Source organism: Pelodiscus sinensis, chromosome 3 (genome assembly GCF_052426305.1).
Source record: "Pelodiscus sinensis isolate ZL-2025 chromosome 3, ASM5242630v1, whole genome shotgun sequence".
Lineage (NCBI taxonomy): Eukaryota > Metazoa > Chordata > Testudines > Trionychidae > Pelodiscus > Pelodiscus sinensis.
The window spans coordinates 160,339,166-160,365,995 of record NC_143054.1 but is presented as its reverse complement, the minus strand read 5'-3'; the positions used below and the strand labels follow the sequence as shown (position 1 = coordinate 160,365,995).

General features: G+C 40.7%; 1 protein-coding gene across 6 annotated transcripts in view; it reads left to right on the top strand.

Annotated features, from left to right (window-relative positions):
* CDC42BPA (CDC42 binding protein kinase alpha) overlaps positions 1-26,830 on the top strand; it is a 333,045-nt gene that overhangs the window by 286,926 nt on the left and 19,289 nt on the right. For all 6 annotated transcript variants that reach the window (XM_075925322.2, XM_014570971.3, XM_006118059.4 and 3 more), the window contains 11 exons: positions 988-1,093; positions 2,031-2,167; positions 2,883-3,022; positions 3,770-3,851; positions 8,498-8,714; positions 11,009-11,071; positions 12,135-12,728; positions 16,884-16,981; positions 19,341-19,425; positions 25,007-25,130; positions 26,470-26,587. In XM_075925322.2, the coding sequence (XP_075781437.2) occupies positions 988-1,093; positions 2,031-2,167; positions 2,883-3,022; positions 3,770-3,851; positions 8,498-8,714; positions 11,009-11,071; positions 12,135-12,728; positions 16,884-16,981; positions 19,341-19,425; positions 25,007-25,130; positions 26,470-26,587 (1,764 nt within the window). The remainder of the gene's footprint in view (positions 1-987; positions 1,094-2,030; positions 2,168-2,882; positions 3,023-3,769; positions 3,852-8,497; positions 8,715-11,008; positions 11,072-12,134; positions 12,729-16,883; positions 16,982-19,340; positions 19,426-25,006; positions 25,131-26,469; positions 26,588-26,830) is intronic.

The window sequence follows — 26,830 nt, the reverse complement described above, 5'->3', positions numbered from 1 at the left end:
CCAACCCCGTAAAGAGGAGGAGACAGATGGCCACCGGCCTGTCCTGTGACTGCTCGCAACAGACACTTGTCCACACATGGAGCATTCCCCATGGAGGGGATGACTTGACCAAGCAGAAGAGATCATCCCTGCCTAGGGGGATGCCCTGGTCAGAGTAAGGGGAAGAGAAACCCTGCTTCATTGAGAGAATTCCCCCCCTCCTCTCCATATCCTGTAACATGATGGGGAGAGTGTCTCTCATGTAAGGGACAGGAACAGGGGAGAGGGTCCGCTGGGTCTCTCACATGAGGTAAACTTGCACCAGCTTACTGAAACACAGAGTTGATGCAATCGTCTTCAGCCATATTGAAAATGGTCTCAAGTCGCAGAAAATCATAAACTAACCTCTGAAATTAAAACATTTACCTTCGATATGAGTATTTTACTCTGTTAGATGCCAGGAGTACTGACCAGTTTTTTTAATAGACTTCTAGGTCTATCAAATAAACATCAGGTCTCTAATACTAGCCCAGGGTCTTGGGCAGTTTCTAATCATGCTGGGGACTTCTATTGGAAGTTTTACGGTAGTGTATAATGACATTAAAGTATACAGTAAAAGCATGGCAGATGACATTGAAATAGATGCCAGTTCAAATTTTTGTTAAATGTAGAGGTATTGTGGAATATATCCAGTGAGTGAGTGACCTACTGACTTTGACAACCTTCCTGTCAAAAGTGTCAGCAAACTCATATGCTGGGACATGGTCCAAGTTTCAGTAGTTAGTTTATAGAGGATTGCAGCAATACATAAAAATAGAGCTATTTTAAGACCCGATAAAAGCTGCAAAGTAAATTTTCAGACCAGGAATCATGTGCACAGCTCTCATTTTTAATACACTTAAGCTGAACTTTCCAACCCACATGTGTGCTTTTTTGTAAGTTATGTCTGTGAAAACGTAGTTCTTTGTGAAAAATGTTACGAGACATTTGTGTTCATTTGTTTTACAGCCTAAGGCCCATCAATTTGTAGTGAAATCTTTTAATACTCCTACAAAATGCAATCAGTGCACATCTCTGATGGTTGGCTTAATAAGACAGGGCTGCACTTGTGAAGGTAAGTGTGACAAAAGTAAATGAGAGCTCAGGTCTAATGGAAGGTGTTATTCCAAGTTACACAAGTAGCATTATTATGTTGAAATAATGTGTTACATAATTCTAATGTTCAACTCATTTGTTGTGTTCTTTATCTTGCAACTTTGTCACAGTGGGAGCTAAGCATTGTGTGTATCTCTCACAGAAGATACTACAGTAAATTATGTAACTGGGTAAATGACATGGGGTAAAACATTTAGAATACTATGGTTCAGTGATTTATTCTTGATTTATAATGGCAGTGAGGAAACGTGGTTATGGTCAGGTGTGCTGACAACAGCCTGACGTGGGGGAAAATGAGGGACAAGCCAACATTCAACACCAATTTTACTCTCCTTCCGGATTTGGTTAGTGTAGATTTGTACCCACACAGGCCCATACAAATAATTTAGGATAGTTTCAGCTTTCACTGTTTTCTGTTAGTAATGGGCCTGAGCCAGAATAATAGATCTGAACTTTGCAATTGCCTCAAACCTAACTTCACAACTGACCCCTCTTTCTTCCTGCTATTGCAAACCAGAATGTTGTAACCTGATACTGAATTCATCGGAATCTAGCTTTTCAAGGCCATACATTTACTGTTTCTTTACCATGATTTTAAGATACTCCTATGAGTAACTACTTTCCCCTCTTTGAATATATCAAGTCTTACTGAAATAATTCAGAAATGTAGCCGTGTTAGTCCTGGCCCACGAAAGCTCATCATCTAATAAACCATCTTGGTAGTCTTTAAAGTGCTACATAGTCCTGTATTTTGTTTCTGAAATAATTCAGTTATTGGCCATTGGAATCACTTCAATAGAGGGAGAACCTGCTTCCCATGTATTACCATAGTTTTCACATTACAAAAGAAAGGAGATTTTTATGAAACATTAACTCCTTTTTTCTCCTCTGATAAGTGTGTGGATTCTCATGCCATGTGACATGTGCAGACAAGGCGCCAGCAGTGTGCCCAATCCCTCCTGAACAGACCAAAGGCCCTTTGGGGATAGATCCGCAGAAAGGCATAGGAACTGCATATGAAGGTCATGTCCGCGTAAGTATTCAGAAACAAATGGATAATTCGGTGTTAACTTTGCTGTTGTCCCAAGCGGTCAGGGAATTAAAGTCTCTCTCTGAATTGTTTTATTGTACAAAGTTTTGAAGTTACAGCCTTGGAGACTGATGACCTAATTATTCACAGAACAGTTATAACATTGGCAGCCACAACCAAGCTCCTCTCTCTGTGCTGTGCTGTGCCAATGTACTTTGAACTTGTCTTAGAGGGAGCACTTCTAGAGTAAGAGGCCAGTTCAGTTTCAAAGTTGAATCCATTTTTGGGTCCCTCTATAGAGACTAGTGTCAGCCGTGGTAATGATTTCCTCTGAGGTGCATGGGCACTGTGCTGAGATCACCGAACAGCCATCAAATATTACTCACTCTCTCTTGGGTGGATACCAACAGGTGAACTAGAGATGAGCACAACACTGTTTCTTCTATCAATCCCTCTGTTCCTTTAGTATGAGTTTATGGGTGTAGAAGGGTAAAATAGGGACCAAACCTGTGACACTACAGGTTTTCTATGATCTAATGTAGTGCTCACATGTGGCACTTGGATAGGCTGCTGAGCTGGCTCTCAGTTCTTTTACTGCATACTTCTCCTATGACTGGTGTTACTCTTCCTTGTTAGTGACAGGCCCAATACTTGCATTATGCTCATTGGAAAACTCACATTCGTGAAAATCTGATCAGTGCTAATTATTTTACTACAGGTTCCTAAACCAGCTGGAGTAAAAAAAGGTTGGCAGAGAGCACTGGCCGTGGTCTGTGATTTCAAACTTTTCTTGTATGATATAGCAGAAGGCAAAGCAGCCCAGCCCACCGTGATAGTGAGTCAGGTTATTGACATGAGGTAAGCTGTTTAGTTCTGAGTGGAGTTTTCTGCGGAAAACCAAACAGAGCAAATTCTTCACTTTTGAGTTCTTTCAAATGAAGGTTACATCCAGGAAGGTTCTGTATTCCTGAGCAGTATTTTAAAGTGAAGCTCATTTTCTAGTAAACTTCATTGCTACTGAAAATTTCCAGTTAAAAAATCATAAAATTTTGTTCTGGCATAAAACTTGTCACACAAGATCTCAACCAGGGACCTAAATGAATCTTTTGTGGTAGTTCTTAACCAAATGTGGTTCTAACAACTGATAGTGCTTAGTGGCTGTAGCTGAAGTTTGATCTCTCTTGCTATATAAATATCCAGAGTGTGGATTTCTGTATAAATTTCCAGTGCATTCTTATACATCTATCTATGCCCAAGCATTTGTACTGATACCAGCAGTCCAGGATTAGAGGAAAATGTTCGGGGCGGGGGAGTGGAGGAATTGGTTTTTTGTTTTTTGCTTTTAATTTAAGTGGAAACCTAATGCAAAACTGCTTGGTAGATTTATCTCTGAACATATGTATAGTCAAAAGTTGGTTGCAGCACACTTGTACGTTATTTCTGCTGATACTAACAGGAGGATGGAAAATCAAGCTATTTTAAGAATTAGGTCTGAGTGCTACACTAATGTGTGTTCAGATAATAGCTCTTCATTTACTGTGGAAGTGCACACAGAGAATATCAGGCTTTTACTCCCTTCTGAATGATATCTGTTGTCTCTGTAAGGGATGAAGAATTCTCAGTGAGTTCTGTCTTGGCCTCTGATGTCATCCATGCAAATCGAAAAGATGTTCCCTGTATCTTTAGAGTAAGTATGCATGTTGAAACCTGTTTGGTATAGGTGAGTTTTGTTAGCATGGTGCACTGGGATTGAGCCATACACGCTGTCCTTCATTTTTTGAATGTTTCTCTCCATTGTTAACACTGGTCCAGCTCCACTCATCTTAGCAGAGGTGCATACAATTATTATGCATTATTTGTATTGCCATAGTGCCTGTATCTTTAGAGTAAGTATGCATGTTGAAACCTGGACTCCAGTGTGCTAGGCACTGTAAAACAGAAGAAGATGGCTCCTGCCCCAAAGAGATTACAATATGAGTAATATTTGAAGAATATACTTGCATCTCATTCTCACAGTAAAATGACTTTTGGCACCTTTTAGAGTTTCTGTGGCTTCCCTTTCACTAATTTTTTTAAAATCTTCTTGAAATGTCTTATTTTCTTTGTTGTTCTTTAGTTCTGCAAGGGTCTGATACATTTACATTTTCTGACCTTAATCTTCCTCCATGTCTGTATTTCATATTATTCCTTGAACCATAGTACATACATTTTCTGTATATATGCATATCTCTATTGACTATATGGGCTTGATTCCTGCCAGCTTCATGTCAGTGGATAGGAATTGAGTGCAAAATACATGTAAGAGATTTGCACTGTAGATCTGATAGTAGGATCTTCCCTTCATTGGCTTTTCTTGTATTCTTGCCCTTTATTTGCTAGATGGTTCCAACAAACTTTATATTGCTTTGTTTGATGCCTGTCTGAGCTTTTACTAACTTCCTAGCCATTGCTTTATGATCCCATTCCATTTCATTCCATGCTTTTCCTCCTCTTCTTTTGTTCATTGTGCTAGAACAAAAGAGAAACCTGAACCACAAAACTGCATCCAGAACTAGGGCAGATCAGGATTGATTTTAGTGGGCCCAGAATTTCATCCCGAATTCAGATTTCAAGGCACATCTTTTGCTGAAACACAGCACCTTCATTCCATTTATTCTAGGTCCTCCATGTGCTAAAAGATTACATTATCAGTCCTTAATGCTCAGATTCTGTCCCATGTGCTGTACAGGTACTAAATTCAAACCTTTCTTTAATTCAAAACAAAGTAATGAATTTCTTCCTTTCTATTTTACCCTTTTGCATTGTATGAAAAGGGAGCAGTTCTGTTCCATGGCAAGAAGCATTTTGCTAGATTTATGCTTTTCACTCTATGCCCAGGAGCTCCAATCTCCAAATTACTACTAGTAATTTCTTTTCCTGAACTTCTTAGAATTCAGCTACATCCTCAGCTTCATTGTTCCTTCTCATTAGGCAATGCAAGTCTGATTCATACCTTAAAAAGCGTGTTCCCTATGTTGTCTTTGATTTCAGGGCATAATGATTGTGCCTCCTTTTTCCTTTTATAATCTTCCTTTTTAGGTCTGGATTCTGCAATGACCTTCAAGGGAAAGATCATCTCACCCATAAAGTCCTGTTGAAGTCTACATCTGTGCACAGCTCGCTTCAGGAGTGTCTTACTCCTCTACAACTCATTTCTACTCAGTCTCTAGACTCTCCAGTGGTCCCCAACCTTTTGGGGCTGCTGGGCACCTGGGGGTGGGGCTGTGCATGCACCGCATGCAGGGCCGAATTATGGGGGGGAGAGGGAGCTAGCCAGGCAGCTTCCCAGCATGCCAACCTATGGGGGGCACCTGATAGCAGCTGTAAGGGGCGCCCAGCCGCATGGCACCCCTTAGAGCTGCCATCAGGCGTCATGGGCCGTTGGCTGCATGGCGCCTGTTAGAGCTGCCATCAGGCGCCGCACACCCGACTGCAGCTATAAGGTGCGCAGCGCGCCAGGGAGAGGGGCTGCTCATGCATCGCGTGCCCACTGCCCGGGGTGCAGGAATGGCTCGAGCCGGCCCTGGCCGCACGCTCAGGGTGCAAGAATGGCTTGGGCTGGCCCTGGTCACTCGGCGGGCGCACATAAACGCCCCGGCGGGCGCCATGGTGCCCACAGGCACTGCATTGGGGACCACTGCAAGCAGTTCAGATTACTTAGTGCTAGAGAAAATACTGTAGTGAGTGTTTCTGTAAAATGCGTGGGATTAGACTAAAGGAGTTAGTGGTCTGGGTGGAGATTGGCCCTGTATACTTTTGATATGATTTTGTATTTAGCCTCTGCTGATACTCAGTCCCTGGCTATGTTTTAGTTATGGTCCTAGTCCTGAATTCTCATCTATGTGCATATTCCTTTACTCTTTCTATTTTATTTAATATTTTCATTTGTATGTTTGAAACTTTGAACCAAATTCTGCATTCCTTTGCTGAGCAAAACTCTTGTTGACTTTTGTGAGAATTTTGGTTGGTAATAACTTCAAAATTTGACCCTTTACTATTAGGACTATCGTCAGATTGACTGGATATTTAGCCCCGTTCTTCTTCACTTCAATATTTTTCACTACCTAATAATCTTTCCTGTTTTATTTAAATTTCTATGCTGGTCTCTGTCTCTTGCCTTTCCCTTACAAATTAAAACTCTCGCCCAAACACATCCTCATCAACCAGTACATTGCTTATTGTGGTGTTGTTGGCTGTGTTGGCTCCATGATATTGAAGAGATTGGGAAAATGAGGTAATATTTTTATTGGTGTTTTGTCAAATGTAGCGCTTTCCATTGTTTAGCTATATTTATTACTTTAAAATCCCTAGTGTGTCTCAGAATTGAAGTGTTAGCAAGATGCTTAGATTCCTGATCTGCCACTCAATGACTTGGCCTTGATCGTGCCAATGATAGTATTTAAGAGAATATTTCTCTGGTTTTTTTTACTGCACTCCGCTTCGTACATCCTTAAATCTGAATTTCAGGAGCTCCAATCTGTTTCCACCTGTGTTATTGGTTCCAACATGGTCCAAGACTACTAGCTGCTTTTCAGTTTCTGCCTGTAGCTGGTGCACCTGGAATATGATGTTACCTAAAATAAGATGCAGAAGGCAACAAACTATTCAAGATTCAGAGTCATGACTGAACACTGTACAGTCTCTATTTTTAAGCTTTGAAACCCAGTATTGAAGTCTGCTCTTTTTCTATACCCCAGGCTCTGTTCTTCATTGGTGTTTGTGCTTCAGTGGTGTTTCCATTGAAAATGTTTAACAGAAGAATTACATTTTCCTCTCCTTCCTTCTTTTTTTTCTTGCATCCTAGTAGTAAAACTGTTCCTTCTTATTGTTCAGTTTTCAATACCACATGTTCTGTACCCACCTCGTTATGTCATGGTCCCCTGCCTAATTTCAGAGAGTCCTTCATAGAAAGCATATACAAACATAGCAACTGAAAAAGAACACGAAAAAAAAGTAAAGATGGCTTCCCATGTTTGCCATTCACTATCTCTTGATTAAGTGAGTATCATTTGGATTAAATTTACCAGATACTAAGAACTTACAGGAATTAAATAAGTATATTTCTTTTTTAGGCTGTTTACATTCTTTTAGAATAATCTTATTCAATACAACAAAGTGAGTGTTACCAGGTAATAGAAGAAAAAAATACATAAAATGAGCTAAACTAAAGTGAAGTAAATCAACTATACCGCAGTTAGATTCAGTTATTCACAAGAGATCACAGAAGATTACACACAAGCATTGTCTCCTGAACAAACCTACTTTCTTGGGGGAGAAAAACGTGAAACAGAAGTTTGCTTCTCTGTGGAGCCTTTTGCTTAGAGTTTTTTCTACTTTATTCTCCAGCAATTCACAAAGTAATATCAACAATTGCTACTTTAAATCCATTACAAACAGCCAAATTGAAATTGAACACATCAAATGCAAATCTTCAGCTGACCCCCCCCCCAGACAGAAATAAAAAAAAAGAAATACTGAATACTTTGCTTATAGAAGATCTCGCCTCTGATGTTTTTTGTTGTTGTCTGCTAGCAACTCCATACTTCTTATGAAGTGTTAGACTCTCACTTGACTTCTTAGTGATTTAGGTAGAGTAAATCATAAAATACTTTTTGGAAAAGATCTTTCAGGACTTGCTCTTAATTCAATCTAGTGAGTGACACTAGGATTTGTTCTAATGGGACATATTTACTCTTATAATAAGCATGTCAATGTTGGGGGAAAAAGCCCAAATAATAGTGAATATTTTAATATAATTTAGAATTTGATTACTGGATAAACAACCACTGTTGTTAAAGAAATTACATACTTTAAAAGGTTGTTTGCTACTGAGTGTAGTTTCAAATCAGAGATGTTTTTTCACTTTTACGTGTAGCCAGATGGTCCAGCTATTTGAAAAGTTGCACAGGTGTGGGTTGCTCAAGCATAGTTCCCATTACATTAATGTTAGTAAGAATTTTAGATGTGCACCAAGCACAGAATAGACCTTCAGAAATACATGGGAAGCATGTTTTTCATTTATAAAGCTACCATAAGACAATAGAGTGGAAATCTCTAAATTATATCCTTAATAATAAATGCACTTAAAATGAAGTTTTCTTGGTTCAGTCATGTTCAGTAGATTATTTTTGCACGGATTTCTGATGCAGAAACTCAGTTCTTCAGTTGATTTGAATGCAGCTCAAGTCAGCATCTAATACAAAGTTTAATGATAGCCATGGACTTTTGTTCAGTAACTAATGATGAAGCCTCTTTCTTTTGTTTCTTAAGCATATCCCTTTAAAACTTTTTCAGGTTACAGCTTCTCAGCTCTCTGCATCCAGTAATAAGTGTTCGATCCTGATTCTAGCAGACAGTGAGAATGAAAAAAGCAAGTGGGTAGGAGTACTGAATGAATTGCACAGGATTTTGAAGAAGAACAAACTCAAAGACCGATCAGTATATGTTCCCAAAGAGGCTTATGACAGCACCCTCCCTCTCATCAAAACAACCCAAGCAGCAGCAATCATAGGTATGAAGTTGATAATCTGGACACTGTTACAATGTTAACGCTTTCTGCAGTCACCTTTCTTCCTAGGAAGTATAATAAATCCTTGCACTCAGAAAATTACGATGAGTCAAACATTTGCATCTAGATCTTTTGTTTTAAATGTAGAGCAACTGATTTGTAAATTAGGAGGGTCAAGGGTCTATGGTGCTGTGTTAAAGTTGCTGAGTCCAGAATCCTATCTGACACATAAGTGCTAGAGAGATTTGCTTTCTATAAGCTAAAGATATATTCAATCCGTTTCCTCCTACCCTCTGAAAATTTAAGAAAAATAAAGCTTCTGTCCGACTTCTGTTATTCCAAGATATATGTTCATACACTTTACTTAAAAAGAAATGTTAACACAATTTTATATTCTAGGTCCAAATAATTAATTCCCATTTATTATGTATGTTATTAATTGTGCCCCTTGATATTTATTAACTTGGTTTTGCACATGCAAAATGAGTAATTGAATGAGCAAAAACCAAATGTGCAAATAATGGATTTGCACATTGAAAATAGTGGAGCTTGTAAATCTCAATCATGCAATTTAAATTAAATCATGAGGCTCAGTTAATCCATTTTTACTCCAGCAATTTACCAGCAAAGTCTATGAAACAAATGGGAATTTGCCTGAGTGAAGCAGACTAAGGAAAGGTGGGTTAAAATATTAGGATTTGGCCCTTCAGGAGGCTCGGAATCTGGACCCTAATATCTAAAGTAATCTTGGGTTAAACATCAATGTGAATATATAGTTTGGATAGAAAAATTACCCACAGAATGAGATAACTCTCTGTATTGACTACTGAATAACATCTGTTGAGCATTTTATGCCATATGCCAGTATGGATGAGGCTATGGGGATGTGTGGTGGATGCTCAATGTTTCTGGGAAACCCCAAAGAACATTCCCCTATCCTGTTTCATAACTAACCATCTTTGTGGCTGAGGAGTGGGCATGATTTGCATTGTATTCTGCAAACCGCTCCTTAACTAGCCAAAAGCAGCACCACAGAGTGAGTTCTACAAAACTTTCTTTACCTCTTTATCTTTAGCATTTCTATCCTCAGTATATCCATATGGTAAGAACCTAGGACAGACACTCAGTCTGGCTCTATCACTTGCTAATGCACAGCATCTGTAATTTGAGTATTTAAATTTGATGTTTTGTTTACTATAAAGCCAGTATTATACTTAAGTGCTCTGACCACTTGTTATGGATAATGTTACACAGTGATATTTTTACTAGAATGAGAAATAGAAAAGGCTGTGATATTTCTTTCAACTATACCATGAAAGAAATAAAATGGGAAGCTACCAGTGCATTTTTGTCTTCATATAAATGTTTTGGTTTTGGAGGACAGAATTAGAATTCAAAATTATCTTAACAAACCAGAGAAATTATATGAAATAAAGATGAAATTCAGTAAGGACAAATGCAAAGTATTTAAGAAGGAATTACCAATTGCATAAATATAAAATGGGAAATGTGTATGGAGGAGAACTACAGAAAAAGTCTGGTGATTATAATGGATTACAAATTAAATATAAGTCAACAATGTAAAACTGTTGCAAAAATGTATTAATAAGCTATATTAACAGGAGAGTGGTAAGCAAGATACAAGAAATAATTCTTCCACTCTACTTAGTGTTGATAAGACCTCAACTGGAGTATCACATTTCAGGAAAGATGTGGACAAATGGGTGAAAGTCTAGAGGACAGCAACAAAAAATAAAGATCTAGAAAACATGCCCTATAAGGAAAGACTGAAAAAATAGTTTGTTTAGTCTGGAGAAGAGCAGACTGAGGGGGGACATGATCACATTCTTCAAATATGTAAAAGATTGTTATAAAGAGGAAGGTGTTTTCCTCATCTACTGAGGATAGGGCAAGAAGCAATGGGCTTAAATTGCAACAAGAAGATTGAAGTTAAATATTAGGAAAACTTCCTAACTATAAGAGCAATTAAGGACCTGAACAAATTACCTAGGGAGGTTGTGGAATCTCCATCACTGAAGGCTTTTTAAAGTTGGTTAGATCAACGATTGTTGGGGACGGTCTAGATAATACTTGGTTCTGCTTCGGTAGAGGGAACTGGACTAGATGGTCTGTAGGTCCCTTCTTCTAGTCCTGCATTTCTATAATTTATGGTTTTCTGTAAGAGACAGAACTTCATGTTCTTATACTTTTGAAGCAGTGTAAGTCCCTCTTTTGAGCAGTGTCCAAAGAGTAATGCCTCGCCTTTTTAATTTATTCATGTATTTTTTCTGTGATAGATCATGAAAGAATAGCTCTGGGCAATGAAGAAGGACTGTTTGTTGTGCATGTCACCAAAGATGGTAAGATATAATGAATTGTACCAATTATACTATTTTTCAGTTTTTGAGTAGTCAGAAAAATGATTCTGTAAGCTTTGTTCTCTCTCAATATCTTCTAGCTCCAGTTTTTTAAGTTTACCGTTCCAAAGATGATTTTAATAACTGCTGGCTGTGTATCTTCCACTTGGGAGCTAATAACCAAGCTGTTCTGCATTGTTTCTGCCTCTAGCATCATTGTCATTAATAAAGATTGTGCATTTGGAGTGTAGCTTTTTTATTATATTTGCAAGATTTTGTTGCATCAAGCAGAATGGTCTCTGCAGATATAACAGAAATAAAAATATGTTAATTATGAATAAATAAGTAAAATGGTGCAGACCTGCTTGCTGACTAAATATTTTTACCTCATGATTTTTCTGGTCATAGTCACTCTTTAACGGTTTTCACATGGAATTTGCTTCAATCAATTTGCAAGAGAAATGCACTTCTCCTTCCTAACACAGCTCTTGGGAGGAAGAGCTGCAGATGTGACTGAGATCACTGTAAAGGTCATCAAGCAAAGGAAGAGGACAGTCAGAACCTGTCTTTGTAATACAGGTTGAACCTCTTGAATCCAGTACACTCTGGTCTGGCAAGATCCATGGTCAAGCATGATTTCAGCTAGCTGGATGTCCACTTACCATAGAAGTGGCCAAGTTTCCCATGGTCCCATAAAGTTTGTTTACAGCTACTAGTCCTGGCTCTCAGTGTTCCGTGCTGTTATCTAGCTCTAATTTACCCCTAAATGTCTTCTAAGAGCCAAATGTTGGTAATGCTGATAGACAATATTGACCTGCGATTTGGCAAATTCTCTGGCTCAGCACCAGTCAGGTCCCAAGAGTGCCAAGCTAGAGAGGTTTGACCTGTATAAAAATAAGTGGGAAAATGGTTTTCTTTGTGTTGTAATTTTGAGACTGTTGATATGTCCCAAAAATGTGGTAAAAGGTTTTCTTTGCTATTCACCTAGAAGATAACCATTTTTGAAAGAATTTTTTAAATCAGAATGCATTTTAAGATAGGTTTACTTCAGGTTTTTGTTTTGTAGAGATTATTCGTGTTGGTGATAATAAGAAAGTTCATCAGATTGAGCTCATCCCTAACGAACAGCTCATTGCAGTGATCTCAGGACGAAACCGTCATGTACGGCTTTTCCCCATGGCAGCCCTGGATGGAAGAGAGACTGAGTTTTATAAACTGGCAGAGACAAAGGGCTGCCAGACAATAGTTTCTGGACAGTTACGCCATGGAGCCCTTACTTGCCTATGTGTGGCTATGAAAAGACAGGTCCTTTGTTATGAACTGAATCAGACCAAGATGCGTCACAAAAAAATGAAGGAGATCCAAGTCTTGGGTAACGTCCAGTGGATGTCGGTCTTCAGTGAGCGGCTCTGTGTGGGTTACCAGTCAGGATTCCTAAAATATCCCTTCCATGGAGAAGGGAACCCACACAGTTTGCTCCACCCAGATGACCATACGCTATCATTTATTGCACAGCAGCCAACTGATGCCATCTGCGCAGTCGAAATATCAAATAAAGAATATCTGCTGTGTTTTAGCAGCGTTGGGGTTTACGTTGACTGTCAAGGCCGAAGATCTAGACAACAGGAATTGATGTGGCCAGCAACACCATCATCTTGCTGTAAGTGTCCCTATGTATTAATGTAATGTTTGTATGCGTAGATAGCTATTAATTACTATTGTTTGTATTTGAAATGCATGTGCAGTGCCCCAGGTGCACTTGCAAGAGACATTTTATGAATGTATTACCTAAAATTGTGCCTAAGTCTTAAAATCTAGTCAGAGGCCTAGTTTTGCATTTGTGTAACTGACCTATGAGAGAACAATAGAGACTCAGGATTTTCAAACTTGAATATCTAAAATCATCGAAATGAGTGATCTAATATTCAGAAACGACGACGGGTCCTGCAACACCTTAAAGCAGTGGTTCCCAATCGTTTATACGCCGCAGACTAGCAAATCCATTCACAACTTTTGGCAGACCAGTAACATTTTATTTGAATGTATGCATATTCATTATACAAATCATGAATATGCAAATGTGAAAATAAAATGTTGCCGGTCCGCCTAGCCCCCGCTCAGCCCCTTGCTCCCCAGTGCCCACCACCCTTTGACCCCCACCACTGCAGCCCATGCCAACATCCTCTTGCCCCATGACCCCACCACGCCCCTTTCTCCCCACCCCATCCCCGCACTCCCCAGAGTGAAGCTGCCCCCTCTGCAGAGCATGGCCGTTACTGTTGCACAAGTGGGAGGGTGACCCTTCTCCTGCGCTCCCCTTCCCTTTTCAAGCACATCTTGCGCTCCCATGGGGAGGAGCACACAGTCCCGGCTGGCCACCATTACTGACAGGAGAGGAGGGAGGGAGGTGCCTCCTGTTCTGCATCCTCTTGCCACCGTCTCAGCCTCAGTGCCACTGTCAGCAAAAGCGGCCGCATGGGCTAGGGGAGTGGCCATTGGCAGCATGCACTCCTCCTCCTTTGTGCCCCCTTCCTCCCCAAGCGTGTCTCTCCAGGCATGGAGGTGGGAGGAGAAGAGGAGGTGCCTCTTGTTCCGCCGCCTCCTGCCTCAGCCTTACTCACCATGGCTGCTGGAGCTGAGCCACTGTGAACAGCCATCTTGAGCTCCAACAGCTGCCACAGCCTGGCAGCTGGTGTTTTGTGGACCAGCACCAGTCTTTGCACCGGCACTTGGGAACTACTGCCTTGAAGACTAACAAATGTATTTGAGCATAAGCTTTTGTGAGTAAATACCACATAGAATCATGGAATCCTAGGGCTGGAAGAGACCTCAGGAGTCATCAAGTCCAGCCCCCTGCCCAAAGCAGAACGAATCCGAACTAAATCAACCCAGCCAGGGCTTTGTCAAGCCGAGACTTGAAATTCCACCACCTCCCTAGGGAACCCATTCCAGTACTTCACCACCCTCCTAGTGAAATAGTTTTTCCTAATATCCAACCTAGACCTCTCCCACTGTAACTTAAGACCATTGCTCCTTGTTTTGCCATATGTCACTACTGTGAACAGCCTCTCTCCATCCTCTTTGGAACCTCCCTTCAGGAAGTTGAATGCTGCTATCAAATCCCCCCTCACTCTTCTCTTCTCTTCTGCAGACTAGATAAGCCCAAATCCCTCAGCCTCTCCTCAAAGGTCATTTGCTCCAACCCCCTAATAATATTGGTCGCCCTCTGCTGGACCCTCTCCAATGCGTCCACATCCATTCTGTAGTGGGAGGCCCAGAACTGGACATAATACTCCAGATGTGGCCTCACCAGTGCAGCATAAAGGGGAATAATCACTTTTCTAGATCTGCTTGGAATGCTCCTTCTAGTGCACCCTAATATGCCATTAGCCTTCTTGGCTACAAGGGCACACTGTTGACTCATATCCAGCTTCTCATCCACTGTCATCCCCAGGTCCTTTTCTGCAGAATTGCTACCTAGACAGTTGGTCCCCAGCCTGTAACAATGCTGGGGATTGTTCCTTCCCAAGTGCAGGACTCTGCACTTGACCTTGTTGAACCTCATCAGATTTCTTTTGGCCCAATCCTCTAATCTGTCTAAGTCACTCTGGACCCCATCCCTGCCCTCCAACATATCTACCTCTTCCCCTAGCTTTAGTATCATTTGCAAACTTGCTACGGGTGCAGTCAATCTTCTCATCCATTAATAAAGATGTTGAACAAAACTGATCCTGGGGGCACTCCACTTGAAACTGACTGCCAACCTGACATTGAGTCATTGATCACTAGCCATTGGGCCTGACAATCTAGCCAGCTTTCTATCCACCTCACAGTCCATTTATCCAAACCATATTTTCTTAACTTGCTGGCAAGAATGTTGTGAGAGACTGTATTAAAATGCATCTTTAGATGCACGTCTTCAGATGGATGGAGTAAGACATGGTTTTTTTACCCACAAACGCTTATGCCCAAGTAAATCTGTTAGTCTTTAAAGTACCACAGGGCTCCTCGATTTTGCAGATAAAGTCTAACATGGCTAATATTCAGAGTGTTTGAGACCCCTTTTCTCCTGAGATTCATGGGATTTTCTTTCATCACTTCTAAAAATGTCACTTTTATTTAGGAACTTACATTTTAGGCCTCCAAAAGTAAAAGTTTTGGTCAGCGTCTGAAGCTTTCAGGGGCATGCTGTTCTGGTTGTTTGGATAATACCTGTCTCTAATATTATTGTTGCTTTTCACTCCTTTTCCCCATCATCTCAACACCCAACTCCTCCTTCTCTTCCCCGTCTCCCTCCAAAAAAATTAAAAAAAAAAAAAATCTGGGAAACAGGTGGTATTGACCATGCATGCTGTCAATTTAAGAAAAAATCATCTGCCTTATCAAAACATGCCAAGGTTTCTTATTCCAAGATGTTCTCTGTTAAATATTTATTGCATATTTTTCAAGATATGACTTTCAGTCTACAAAAATAAAGAAAACAAAAACCCTATCACACTTTTCTTATATTTTTAAAAGACTGAATTCATTTTACAATTAGTTTAAAGCTTACAGAAGCCCTAAAATTTCCCAGTTAATTAACATGGTATTATATTTCCTGTTGGATTTTGTTGAATTTTTTTATTGAAATTCTTTCTTCCCTGTGACAGCACAATTCTCAGCCCCCCAGAAAGGAGGAGGGTTTCACATTGCATGAATGTAGCTCTTTTTGGTTCTTAAAGGAGCAGCACTGATGGACTCCAAAAGAAAATCTGTCAAATATTTCTCATTCAAATGGATGGTGGCTGCGGCCTTAGATAATGGGTCTAAACTAGGGGAAATGTGTGCTGCCTATGCAAAAATTCCAGATTTTTCACTAATAGGCTACCAGTTTAAAGACTACCCCACCTGGTCATTACCATCTTTAAAGAGCTTTTTGTTGGCTTGTATGAAACAAGTTGATGTTCTAATTCCAATTCCTAGAGAGTGTGCATCCAGTCTCCAAAAACACTATCACAAGCATCTCCAATAGACATCTTCAATGGTAAATTCATCCAAAAGGCCAAATATGATTGGATAGGGATCACTGTTAGATTTAATCCCAATGAAACTCAGCTGAGGCACACTAGAGAGGCTGTATGCTATTTCTTTCATATTATATCTGATCTAAGGATGAATGGAGGGCTTAACTCTCTAGAGTGTCAATCTGTCACATTTCACCAGCACCAAATTCCATGAAAATCTAGGAAAGAGGTAATGAAAATCAAAAGTCAGGGAAATGTGAGGACTATCTTCTCCATTCCTGGCTCTCACTGCTGTTCAGCACAGAATACTAGAAATGAACAACTAGGTTTCAACATCCAGTAAAGGTCACTGAATCCTTGCCTACCACATCATTTCATTTACCAAAGTACTTAAAAGCAAGGAAATGAATAGCTAAAAGGATACCAGAGAAAGAAACATTAAACAAAAATTAGCTTTTCAAACAGAATATTTAATGATTTATAGCTCAAAAGAGTTTGTTTCTGCATAGTTTTAGGAAAACTAATCATTCTTGTTTGCCTTCGAAGTAAATCTTTTTGCATGTTTGAAGTCAATCAGACTTTCCAAGCATATGTTACAGAGCTGCCAAAATACAGTTTTGTGATGCAAGTCAGTTGCATACTTAACGATAGAGAAGTCTTCTGCTTCCCAAAATTGGAAGCTAGCCCAGAGTTCTCAGAAGTACCAGTAATACCTGGAATATATTCCAGTGAATGCAGTTAAACTATCCTGAAGAAAGTCTGTTCTGTGTTGGCCAAGTGCATATGACAATATATTTAATCGTTCCCTCTAGGTTACAATGCACCATACCTCTCCGTATACAGTGAAAATGCAGTTGATATCTTTGATGTGAACTCCATGGAATGGATTCAGACCATTCCACTCAAGAAGGTAACTGGCATTGGGCAGCAAAGCCATTTGGCCAGACCCAGATACTCCTAACAAATGTGTCTTAAAAAGTTGATAGCAGCTGGGATGTGGGACATCATTAAAGAATATGCTAGAACTGAAAGGAGCTGCCAACAGAAAAATTAACGTGCATGGTTTTAAATCAGAGGTACCTTTATCTGTTGTCTGCTTTGGCTACGGTTTCATTATTGCAGATAAGTGAGTTTATCAAATTAGTACTCAGGAGAGTCTTTTGCACTTGTTGGTTTTATTATAAAATGTTCATGTCTGAATATTTGTTTACATGCTATTTCATATAAACTGATTATTTCTGTAAAAACCATGGTCTTGTGGCACCTTAGAGACTAACCAAAATATCTATATCTTAATAACTGTGTCAGACTGAAAAGAGCTGAACAAGTCTTGCCCAGCTTGGAATTTCAGAATGTTATAACCAGCTATGATTGGAAACACTTTGATGAGACCAGCACAGACACTACCAGAGCCAGAATGCTTTTTGAGGCACTGGACCTGCATCAGTGATAAGGGGGGAATATGTTCCTTGCAAAAATGTAACATAACACAGCAAAGAAAATATTTTTGCCGGGAAAAAAAACTGTCATTTCACCAGTAAATATTGTATTTGTCTGCACTCAAATGTTTGAGTTAAAAATTGTCACACCTCAGGCTTAATTGACCAATGAGTTACTCCAGTTTTAAGCAGGCAAAACATTTCCTTCTGCTTATCAAGATGAAATGTATAATCTTTTCATGATTGGTAAATGCAGGAGAATGGCTACTTTTTAATCAATTACTGTGTTGGCCAGTGAGATTAAAATATTCACATACAGATTTATGTGTGTCCTGATGTCTGATTTATGTCCATTTATCCTTGGAGTAAAGACTGTCCAGCTAGGCCAATAAACATAGCCAAGGGGCATTGGTGGCACTTGATGGACCATAACACATTAGTGAATGTGCAGTTATATGAGCCCCTGATGGGTGTGGCTTTTCTGGTTATGTCCTGTGGTGGTGTCGCTTGTGTAGATATGTTGACATAGTTGGCAATGGGATTTGTTGCAAGGATAAGACACACCATCAGGGGTTTATACACCTGCACACCCACTAATGTAATATATGCCATCAAGTGCCGTCAGTGCCCTTATGCCATGTGTATTGGCCAAACTGGTCAGTCTGTAACCAAAGGATAAATGGACAAGTGTCAGACATCCGGAATGATAACACACACAAATCTGTAGGTGCACATTTTAATCTCCCTGGATATTTTCAGTAATGGATTGAAAAGTAGTCATCCTTCTACAAAAAAACTTTCACTCAATTACAGAGGGAGACAGCAGAACTGGAGTTCATTTACAAATTCAATACTATCAACTTAGGCTTGAATAAATATCTTAACTAGTTAATGCATGACAAAGGCACTTTTTTCTCTTTTGATATTCTCATCTCCACATCAAATGTTGCAAATGAGACACATCCACTCTGACTTAATTAGTCTTATTAATACTGATCCTACAATTGACAGGTTGCTTCTTTTCCTGTTATATATGCCCCAGATTCTGTAATTTCCACTTCAATTCATCTGATGAAGTGGGTTTTACCCACCAAAGCTCATGACCTAAATAAGTCTATTAGTCTCTCTAAGGTGCAACAAGACTCCTCATTGTTTTTACTGTTACAGACTAACATGGCTACCCCATAATGATAGTATAACAAATGAAGCTACTTTTCAGCAGGATGGGGGCTTCTGCATGTAGGAAATTCAAAGATGGTGATTAAATAGATTTTTTTAAATAGAATATACAGTTTAAGTATAGTGAGAAATGGCTTTCATCTTTTGAAATTTGAAACTGCAAAAATCAGTGTTGTGACACTGCCACGCAAAATCATCAGGTTGCAAAAACATCATCAAGACATGATGCTAATGCCCTGAGAGAGGCCCTATATGCAAGTTCTGAAAAAAAATGTTCTGTGCAGAATCATATATTTGAATCCTGCGACTTTAGCGCTCCATTATTTTATTAAAGAAATTGTTTATACTATGTGTCGACCAGGATCTTAAAAACCAGGACCGTGTCTGTTGTGTGACCACTAAAGACGAATTGTCATTTTTTATAAGAGCAGAGATTTCTCCTATGCCACTGGCCAAAATTTCTTTTATGCTGCCATTGTTTAGTGTATTCTGCACCAGTTAGCTTCCTTCTTTCCCTCATCTACATCTGATAGGGCTGTATTTCAGTAATGCTTGTTTTATGCAGTTTGTAATGCTCATTTGCAGTCTTTCAAGATGAGATGAACTATATAAATATGATTTATTATTGATATTTGTTTTCAATTGTTTCAGGTACGACCATTGAATACAGAGGGATCACTAAACCTTCTAGGACTGGAGACAATTAGATTAATATATTTCAAAAATAAGATGGCAGGTAAGTGAGAGAGAGAGCATTTTTTTTCTACTGCTATTACTTCTTTTGAAATAGTACGTTGCTCTGGTCTCAATCTTTGTGGACTATTATATCTCAACCCCCCTCTTTACTTATTATCTTGGAAGCAATCCAGGCACTGAGTATAATAGCCTACTTTAGTTAGGCTGAACTTTTTCTCTTTTCAAACTTGCAATGAAGAGCATGATTTTTTTAAAAATATAACTTTAAAAAGATTAGAAAATACTGGCTAGAGTCCACCCCAAGTCCAGGTTTGTCACCTTAAATATTTGGAAAATCCATGATTGTTTTACCTCAACTTTAGGTTCTTGTATTTTGGTGTATTCAAATCACAGTGTCACCATCTTAGTTGTGGTCTTTAGTTTATTGGAGATAAAGCAGAGAATTAGAACTACAAAAAATCCTGTTACAATCTTGAATCTGTTCCCTCCAAAAATGGTTTGTAATTCTGAATTAAAATCATTTTAAACTGATCCAACCCTCTCCCCCCAAAACCATACCCTGTGACTCAGAACCAGTTAGTGTCAGAAAGCAATACAGTACCATTCTTCATAACTTGCTAACAGAGGCTATCTGCATTTGTATACTGAAGAGTTGGCTGTGAAACGTTGACAATTTCTTATGCTTCTTATAGCCCATTTCTATGAGATGTTTATGTTGCTTTCTTCAGTAAAAATGATCAGTTGAAATATATTTCAGTCACATTTCTGTTTTTACTTTAAAGTATTTATACTGGTGTTTGAGGATTTGTTTATTGGAAAGTTAATAGAATCTGACAAATACTACATAAATAGTAGTATCATAATCCGATATTACAGTTAAATGTATAAAAGTGTTCCATAGAAAGAAGAGAGTAACTAGTTTAAGTAACAGAGGAGTGGCTATGTTCGTCTGTATCTGCAAAAAAAATTAGGAGTCCTGTAGCACTGTAGAGACTAACAGGGCATAAGCTTTCATGGGTAATACCCACTTCATCAGATGAATTGGAGTGGAAATTACAGAGGCCAGGGAGATATATAGATATAGATATATAGATATATGAAAAGAAGGAAGTTACTTATCAAGTTAAGGACCAGTGTTAATGAGGCTAATTAAGTCTGGAAAGATATGGCTCACTCACAGCAGTTGATGAGAATGTGTGAATAAAGAGAGGGAAAATTGCCTTTGTAGTTTTTTAAGAATGCTTGATAAAGATCATGTAGGTGTTTGTCTCTGAAGAATTGGAGCAGATACAGTTATATCTTAGAGCATGGCTGTAGATAATAGATCATGTGATGTGTCCTGGATAGAATCTAAAGGCATATAAATTAGAATAGCAGTTAGTAGGTTTCCAGTGTAGCGTAGTGTATTTGTGATCATCATTTGTTTGTACCGTAGCGTCCAGGAAGTGAATCTCTTGTCTGGTTTGGTCGAGGGATGTAAAATTTCATTTAAGTAGTTAACCTGTTAAACATGATGTTTAACCCATTAACGAATTAAAGGGGGATGGGTGGAGGAAATGAAGGTAGGTGCCTGGGTTCCACAGTGGGTGGGGAGCTGCTCCAGCCCTCACTGGTGAACCGGGACCATTCAGCATCACCAGGTAAATTTAGCCTGGGAACAGCCACAGAATCAGTGCCTATGGAAGTGACAGGAGAAAGATCTGGCTTTATTGGTTCATCACAGGATGACTGAATCACCAATGTGATGCAGCTGTAAAAATGACTAATGAGGATTGGTGATGCATCAGGCAAGATATTTCCAGTAGAGGCAAGGAAGTGTTAGTACCATTGAACAAGGCACTTGTCAGACCTCATTTGGATTTCTGCTGCAGATATGATTTAATCCTGTCATCAAAGTTTATTTAGTCTGAAAAAAAACCTTTTTCAAGCTAAAAAGGAAAGGAAAGAAAACAAAACAAAGCAGGAAATTTTTCATTCTCAGTGAGTTTTAAAAAAGTTTGCCAAACTCCCCTCTTCCCCCCCAAAAAAAAGCTGCAGCCCTTGGCATGATGACCTATCTCAGCTCCATGGGACTACTGCAGCAACATTAGCCAAACTCCCTCCCTCTTAAGGGCCTGACCACATTTCTCCTTGCAAAGCACCTCCCAAACGGTCCCAATCAAAATACTGGAGATGCCGCAGCAACCTCCACTGTGTCCCCCATCCACCCACCCACCCACACACTTTCTATATGCAGTTGTGTCCTTAGAGGATCAGCCCATCTTCTTCCCTTCAAGGTCAGCAGCCTGCACCCCTCTCAGATCTTTTCCAGCTCTTTGTGGCTGGCTTGAGCTCCTCTATCCCTCCCTGTCTGCCTGGCCACTGGGAAGAAGCCTCCCCGCCGAAGAGACACAGAACAAGCACAAGCAGGCAGCAGCAACAGGCTCTGCTGCAATGTAACTTTCTCCACTATTGCTGTGCCTCCATCTCCTCCTCCCTACAGCCCCCGAGGGGTTTTTGGGGGTGGAGCCTGGGTGGAGCTCCTTTGACTGAAGCTTCTCCTGGGAGTTTGACACCCACACACCTGCACCCTTCCAAGTGCCACCAGCTGCCGTGCCTGTAGCGGGGCTGTGCGGTGAGTCAGGGGCAGTGGCAGAGGATGGCAGCCATGCACCCTGCCTGCCTGGAAGCCCATTCCATGGCCACATCCCTACGCCCATAGGCACAGCCCCCTGCCAGCCATGTGGGGCCATGCAAGCCCACTTGCCCCACGCTGCTGGGCTTCTCCCTTGAGGGCAGGGAGGGAAGTTTCCCATGAGACCCTGGTACAGCAGGTCAGTGCTCTCCTGGCCTGCAGGCTGTCCTGCACCCTGCCCCATTCCTGAGCCAGCACTGCTGTCTGACGGTGCCTTCCCAGCTCCAGGAGCACTGCCTGCCCTGCTGCAGATGGCAGAGCGCCTCACCCGGACTTGGAGCTGGCCAGTGGCCACCTGCCTGACACGTGGATCCAGCTCTTGCCTCCGCTGGGGTCGCCGCCACTCAACATGCAGCTCTGGCCCTGGCCAGGGCTACTGGAATAGCTACCGCTCCCTACACAGCCTGCAGCTCCAGTCCTGGCAAAGGGCTGATGCTAGGGCAGGGCTGGGCAAAAGGGCCTCCATAGGTCAGATTCAGCCTGCGGAGATCCTGCCACTCCTCTACTTCCTGGCCAAATCAGGGAGTAAGGACGGGGGAGTGCACGATGCAGAGTCAATCCTCGCAGTTGACTCTAAGCACCGTATGACAGAGGGCAGGGAGTGAGAGACTTTGCGCACTCTTCCTCCCTTGCCCCCAAGCCAATAAGAGCTTGGAAGCAGGGGAAGCACACAGTCTCCTTCCACCGCCAGCTTCATGGGTACCTAGAGGGAACCACCAGATGTTCAGATCTGCTGGCGGTTCTCTTGGGCGGGGGAGGGGGCAAAGACTTTGCACGCTTCCCCAGACCCATCAGCATGTGAGTCTTGGCCCCGCCCCTTCCGCATGAGACTACACTCCTTCTGGCGTGGCCTGGGACCACTTCAAAAATTTCTAAAGTGGCTCCCAGTCAAAAATTATTACACACCCCATTGCTATGGCCAGGGCCATGTGGTGGCTGCCCTGCTTCTCCTGAGGTGGGGCAGCCCCCCCCTCCCACCAGCCTTGCCCCGGAGCAGCTGAGCAGCCACTGAGTGACTCTGTTGAAGTGGTGGGCAGGAGGCAAATTCACACACCTTAGAGGGAACACTGATCATGATGGTCCCTTCTGACTTGAAAGTCTATGAATCCGTGAGTCTCTGCAGGGAGATGATGAAGCACAGTCTGAACATGGGGGGAAAGTATCTCCCCTTTTCTGGCAGTTGTGGCAAAAGATAACAGTTTTTGTGTTTCATAAGAAACAGTCTGTTCGGACAAGATATAAATGAAGAAGCAGCTTGTATTGAGTAGGGATGTTAGGTAGCATGTAATTGAATAGTTGTGCAGCTGCATCATATTTTAGAAACCAGCTCCATGCACAGACCAGTTCTGCCTGCCATCCCACACTGCTGCCTCTGACATAGAGGCAGCAGCACAAGGCAGCAGCAGCCCCTCTCCGCGGGTGGCCTGAGCTCCCCACGACAGAGGCTTCGCCAGCATCCATGGAGCAGTCTCTGTCTGTGGTGAGCCCAGGCCCACTGTGGACAGAGACTTCTCCACAGCTGCCCACCTTGGTCCCCCACTCCTGCACTGCTGCCTGTAACAGGCAGCAAAGCAGAGGTTGGGGGAGGAGGCAGATGGAGCCGGTGCTTGGAGAAGCTGGCCTTTAAGCTGGCTCCTCCCAAGCAGTGATTCTTGCCTCTCCCTGTCCCCCCACTGCCTCTGTGGGAGGCAGCAAGAGGGAGGCAGGCAGCTGCACTGAACTGATACACATGGAGAGCCGGCTTAAAAATCAGCTCTCCATGCGCATCAGCTCCTGCCTCCGCCTCCCCCCCCCATACACACACACACTGCTGCCTCTGATACAGCGGCATCAAGGGGCGGGAAGGTCACGTGTAGTCGACAGGATGGCCTTATCGGTTAATTGTGTAGTTGTCGACACATTGACATCTCTAGTATTGAGTTTCCAGATGTATGATGATCTAGCAATTACGGATGTGAAAGGTTAACTCGTTAACCAGTAAGTGTCATCCTTAATGAGTGATGCTTACTGGTTCTGGTTAACTGGTTGGGAATGGAGCAGCTCCCCACCTACTGTGGGCAGGGAGCTGCTCCAGTCCTGGGGAACCCACCACAGACTGGGGTACTCCAGGCCAGACAAAGCATCTATGGTCCACAGCAAGCCCTTGCATGAAGAAAGGACATGTGAAACTGACTTCTTGTTATTCCATAAACAAAAGCTATTTTAAAAGGAATCTGCCTCCAAACTCTTAAAGCAAGGAAATGAAAAGCCATGAGATACTCCTTTGTATACAGGTATATGCTACATATTATATATACATACATATGTGTGTACCTGGTTGTCTACACGGCATATTTCTACTGCCAGTGACAGACTTCCTATTTTCACAAGCAGCTTCCTCTGGATTCCAGTCATTAAGGAAACACATTACTCAAGATCTTCACGTTGATCTCCTTCACACTAGAATGCATACATTTAATTAGTGTCATCAGAATTAGAAATTTTTTCATGAGTATATGAGCATGGTTTAAACTTGCTGTGTATTCTATTTGTGAAGGGAATATGAGCTATTTTTAACATTGAGACTGCAGCGGGACTATTTAGTTGTAAATGTTGCAGAATCAGGTTGTTACTTGATTATATTACATTTTTACAAGCTTTGTTATGTTCATAGTATTTCTGGTTGCTCAGACATAACTTACATGTTCTCCTGAGAAGATGTGATTTCTGGGGTGAATCTTCCAGTGCAACTCTCGAGTTGACAGAGAGACACAATGTCAATGTATTTTGAGGATTTATTCATGATTTTACTGTTTTTCTATTTGGGCTTCTGAGCAACCACCAGCTTTTTTTCTCTCTCTCTTACAGGGCAAATTATTTAGGTTCGAAAGCTAAATAATATTGTTCTAAATGGTTTATTAAATTATCATGTCAGCAATCTGATGAATATTTCTGCTGTTTTTTCTAGAGGGAGATGAACTGGTAGTTCCTGAGACATCAGATAATAGCCGGAAGCAAATGGTTCGAAACATCAACAATAAGCGTCGTTATTCATTCAGAGTACCAGAGGAGGAAAGAATGCAGCAGAGGAGGTCGGTATTCAACCTATACTTGTCTTCTGTACATGCCTGTAGGCCCTGAAGGAATGTCTGTCTGATGTCAGTGTAGTGTGTCATTTGTTAGAGAAAGTTGTTTTCAGACATTTGTCCTTTCACCACTGTGTTTATCCTTGATGTAAAATGTGTACTAATACTAGTCTGGATATGAATATGCACTGAATATTTCAGTACTTTGATTCCTTTTTAATAAAATACCTGTGTGAAACAGTCACTGTAATTTGGAATGCATGCCTCCACATACTGTATATACATATATATGTGTGTGTCTCTGCATACACTGTATACATAAAGATCTGTAATAAACATTTTATAAAAGGAAATTACATTGCTAACTATGCATATGGATTAATTACTTTCAGACTCTGGTTCTGTGTACCTATCTCATCCTCAACAGTATTCCAAGGCATTTGTTTTCTAGTATCGCTTAACTGATGAGTCTTATGGAACTGTTATAAGCGTGCTCTAAATCACATGGTGCTTCAATACATGTATATGAAATATAAATGTCTTTCAAGAACTGTCATTTAGGCAAATACTAGTAATCCAAGTATCTTTAGAGTTCACATTAAGACTTCCCTTTCATGTTACTGAATATTTCAGCCATCTGAGTTCCTTCTGCCCCATAGAAGATTGCCAACAACTGTATTAGAACACATCTGAAGAAATAAAAGTTTTTGTTGGCTACCAACTTTTCTGCTGGAAAACATGGTTGACCTTTCACTTTGTTTCCTGTTCAGCTCAAAGAACAGCTATTGTACGGTGGTGCTAACGCCATAGGTCTTGTCTTTCTTTACCTTTTCCAAGTTGCTTGGGTTGTATCTTCTTTAAAAAAATATTCTGAGTTCTGAAATGAATGCATCTGTGCCATTTTTGGAGAACTCTTATAGTAATTCTGACCATTGAATATGAAAGGTAGTGTTCTTCTAATTCTTCTTTTATCTTCTGTCCTTCATCTATGCCTCCATCTTTGCAGCACCAAGTCACCAATGAGCCCGCTTCTGCAGCTTTTCTTGAGTACTGTCTCAGCTCACACTGGTTGTGCAGTCTCTGAACCTCAGTAACTATTTGAATTCTCACGGATGTGGGCTATCAGCCTGCAAAACAACATTCCTTTTGTCCTGCCCTTCTCCCCTTTTCCCAAGCTGGGGGATGGAATAGATCAGCAAGGTTTATCCTTCTATTTAATGTGGCCAAATATTGTTTATGAATTTTTATTTTAAAATAACAAATAGTGAAAATTATATTTGTGTGATCTTTTAATATCTATCTTTCTCGTGTATAAAATATTTAAACTAAGTATTTTCTCTTACAGGGAGATGCTACGAGATCCAGAAATGAGAAATAAATTAATTTCTAATCCAACTAATTTTAACCACATAGCACACATGGGTCCAGGAGATGGAATACAGATCCTCAAAGACCTGCCTATGGTAAGCAAGTGGGAGAGAATATATGTATGAGTGAATGCATCTGAGATTGAATATAAAAGAGAAATTAAAATTTGGTTAGTGTTAAATATATATGCAAAAAATTACATTCTTTCATACAAGCAGCAACATAACTAGTGAAAATGGATATAAAGAGTCTGTACGGTCCAAGGTGGAATTTAAAATAACATTGATAAATGGGAGTTTAACTGTGAGTGTGTGCATTTATACTGGAGACACAAATCG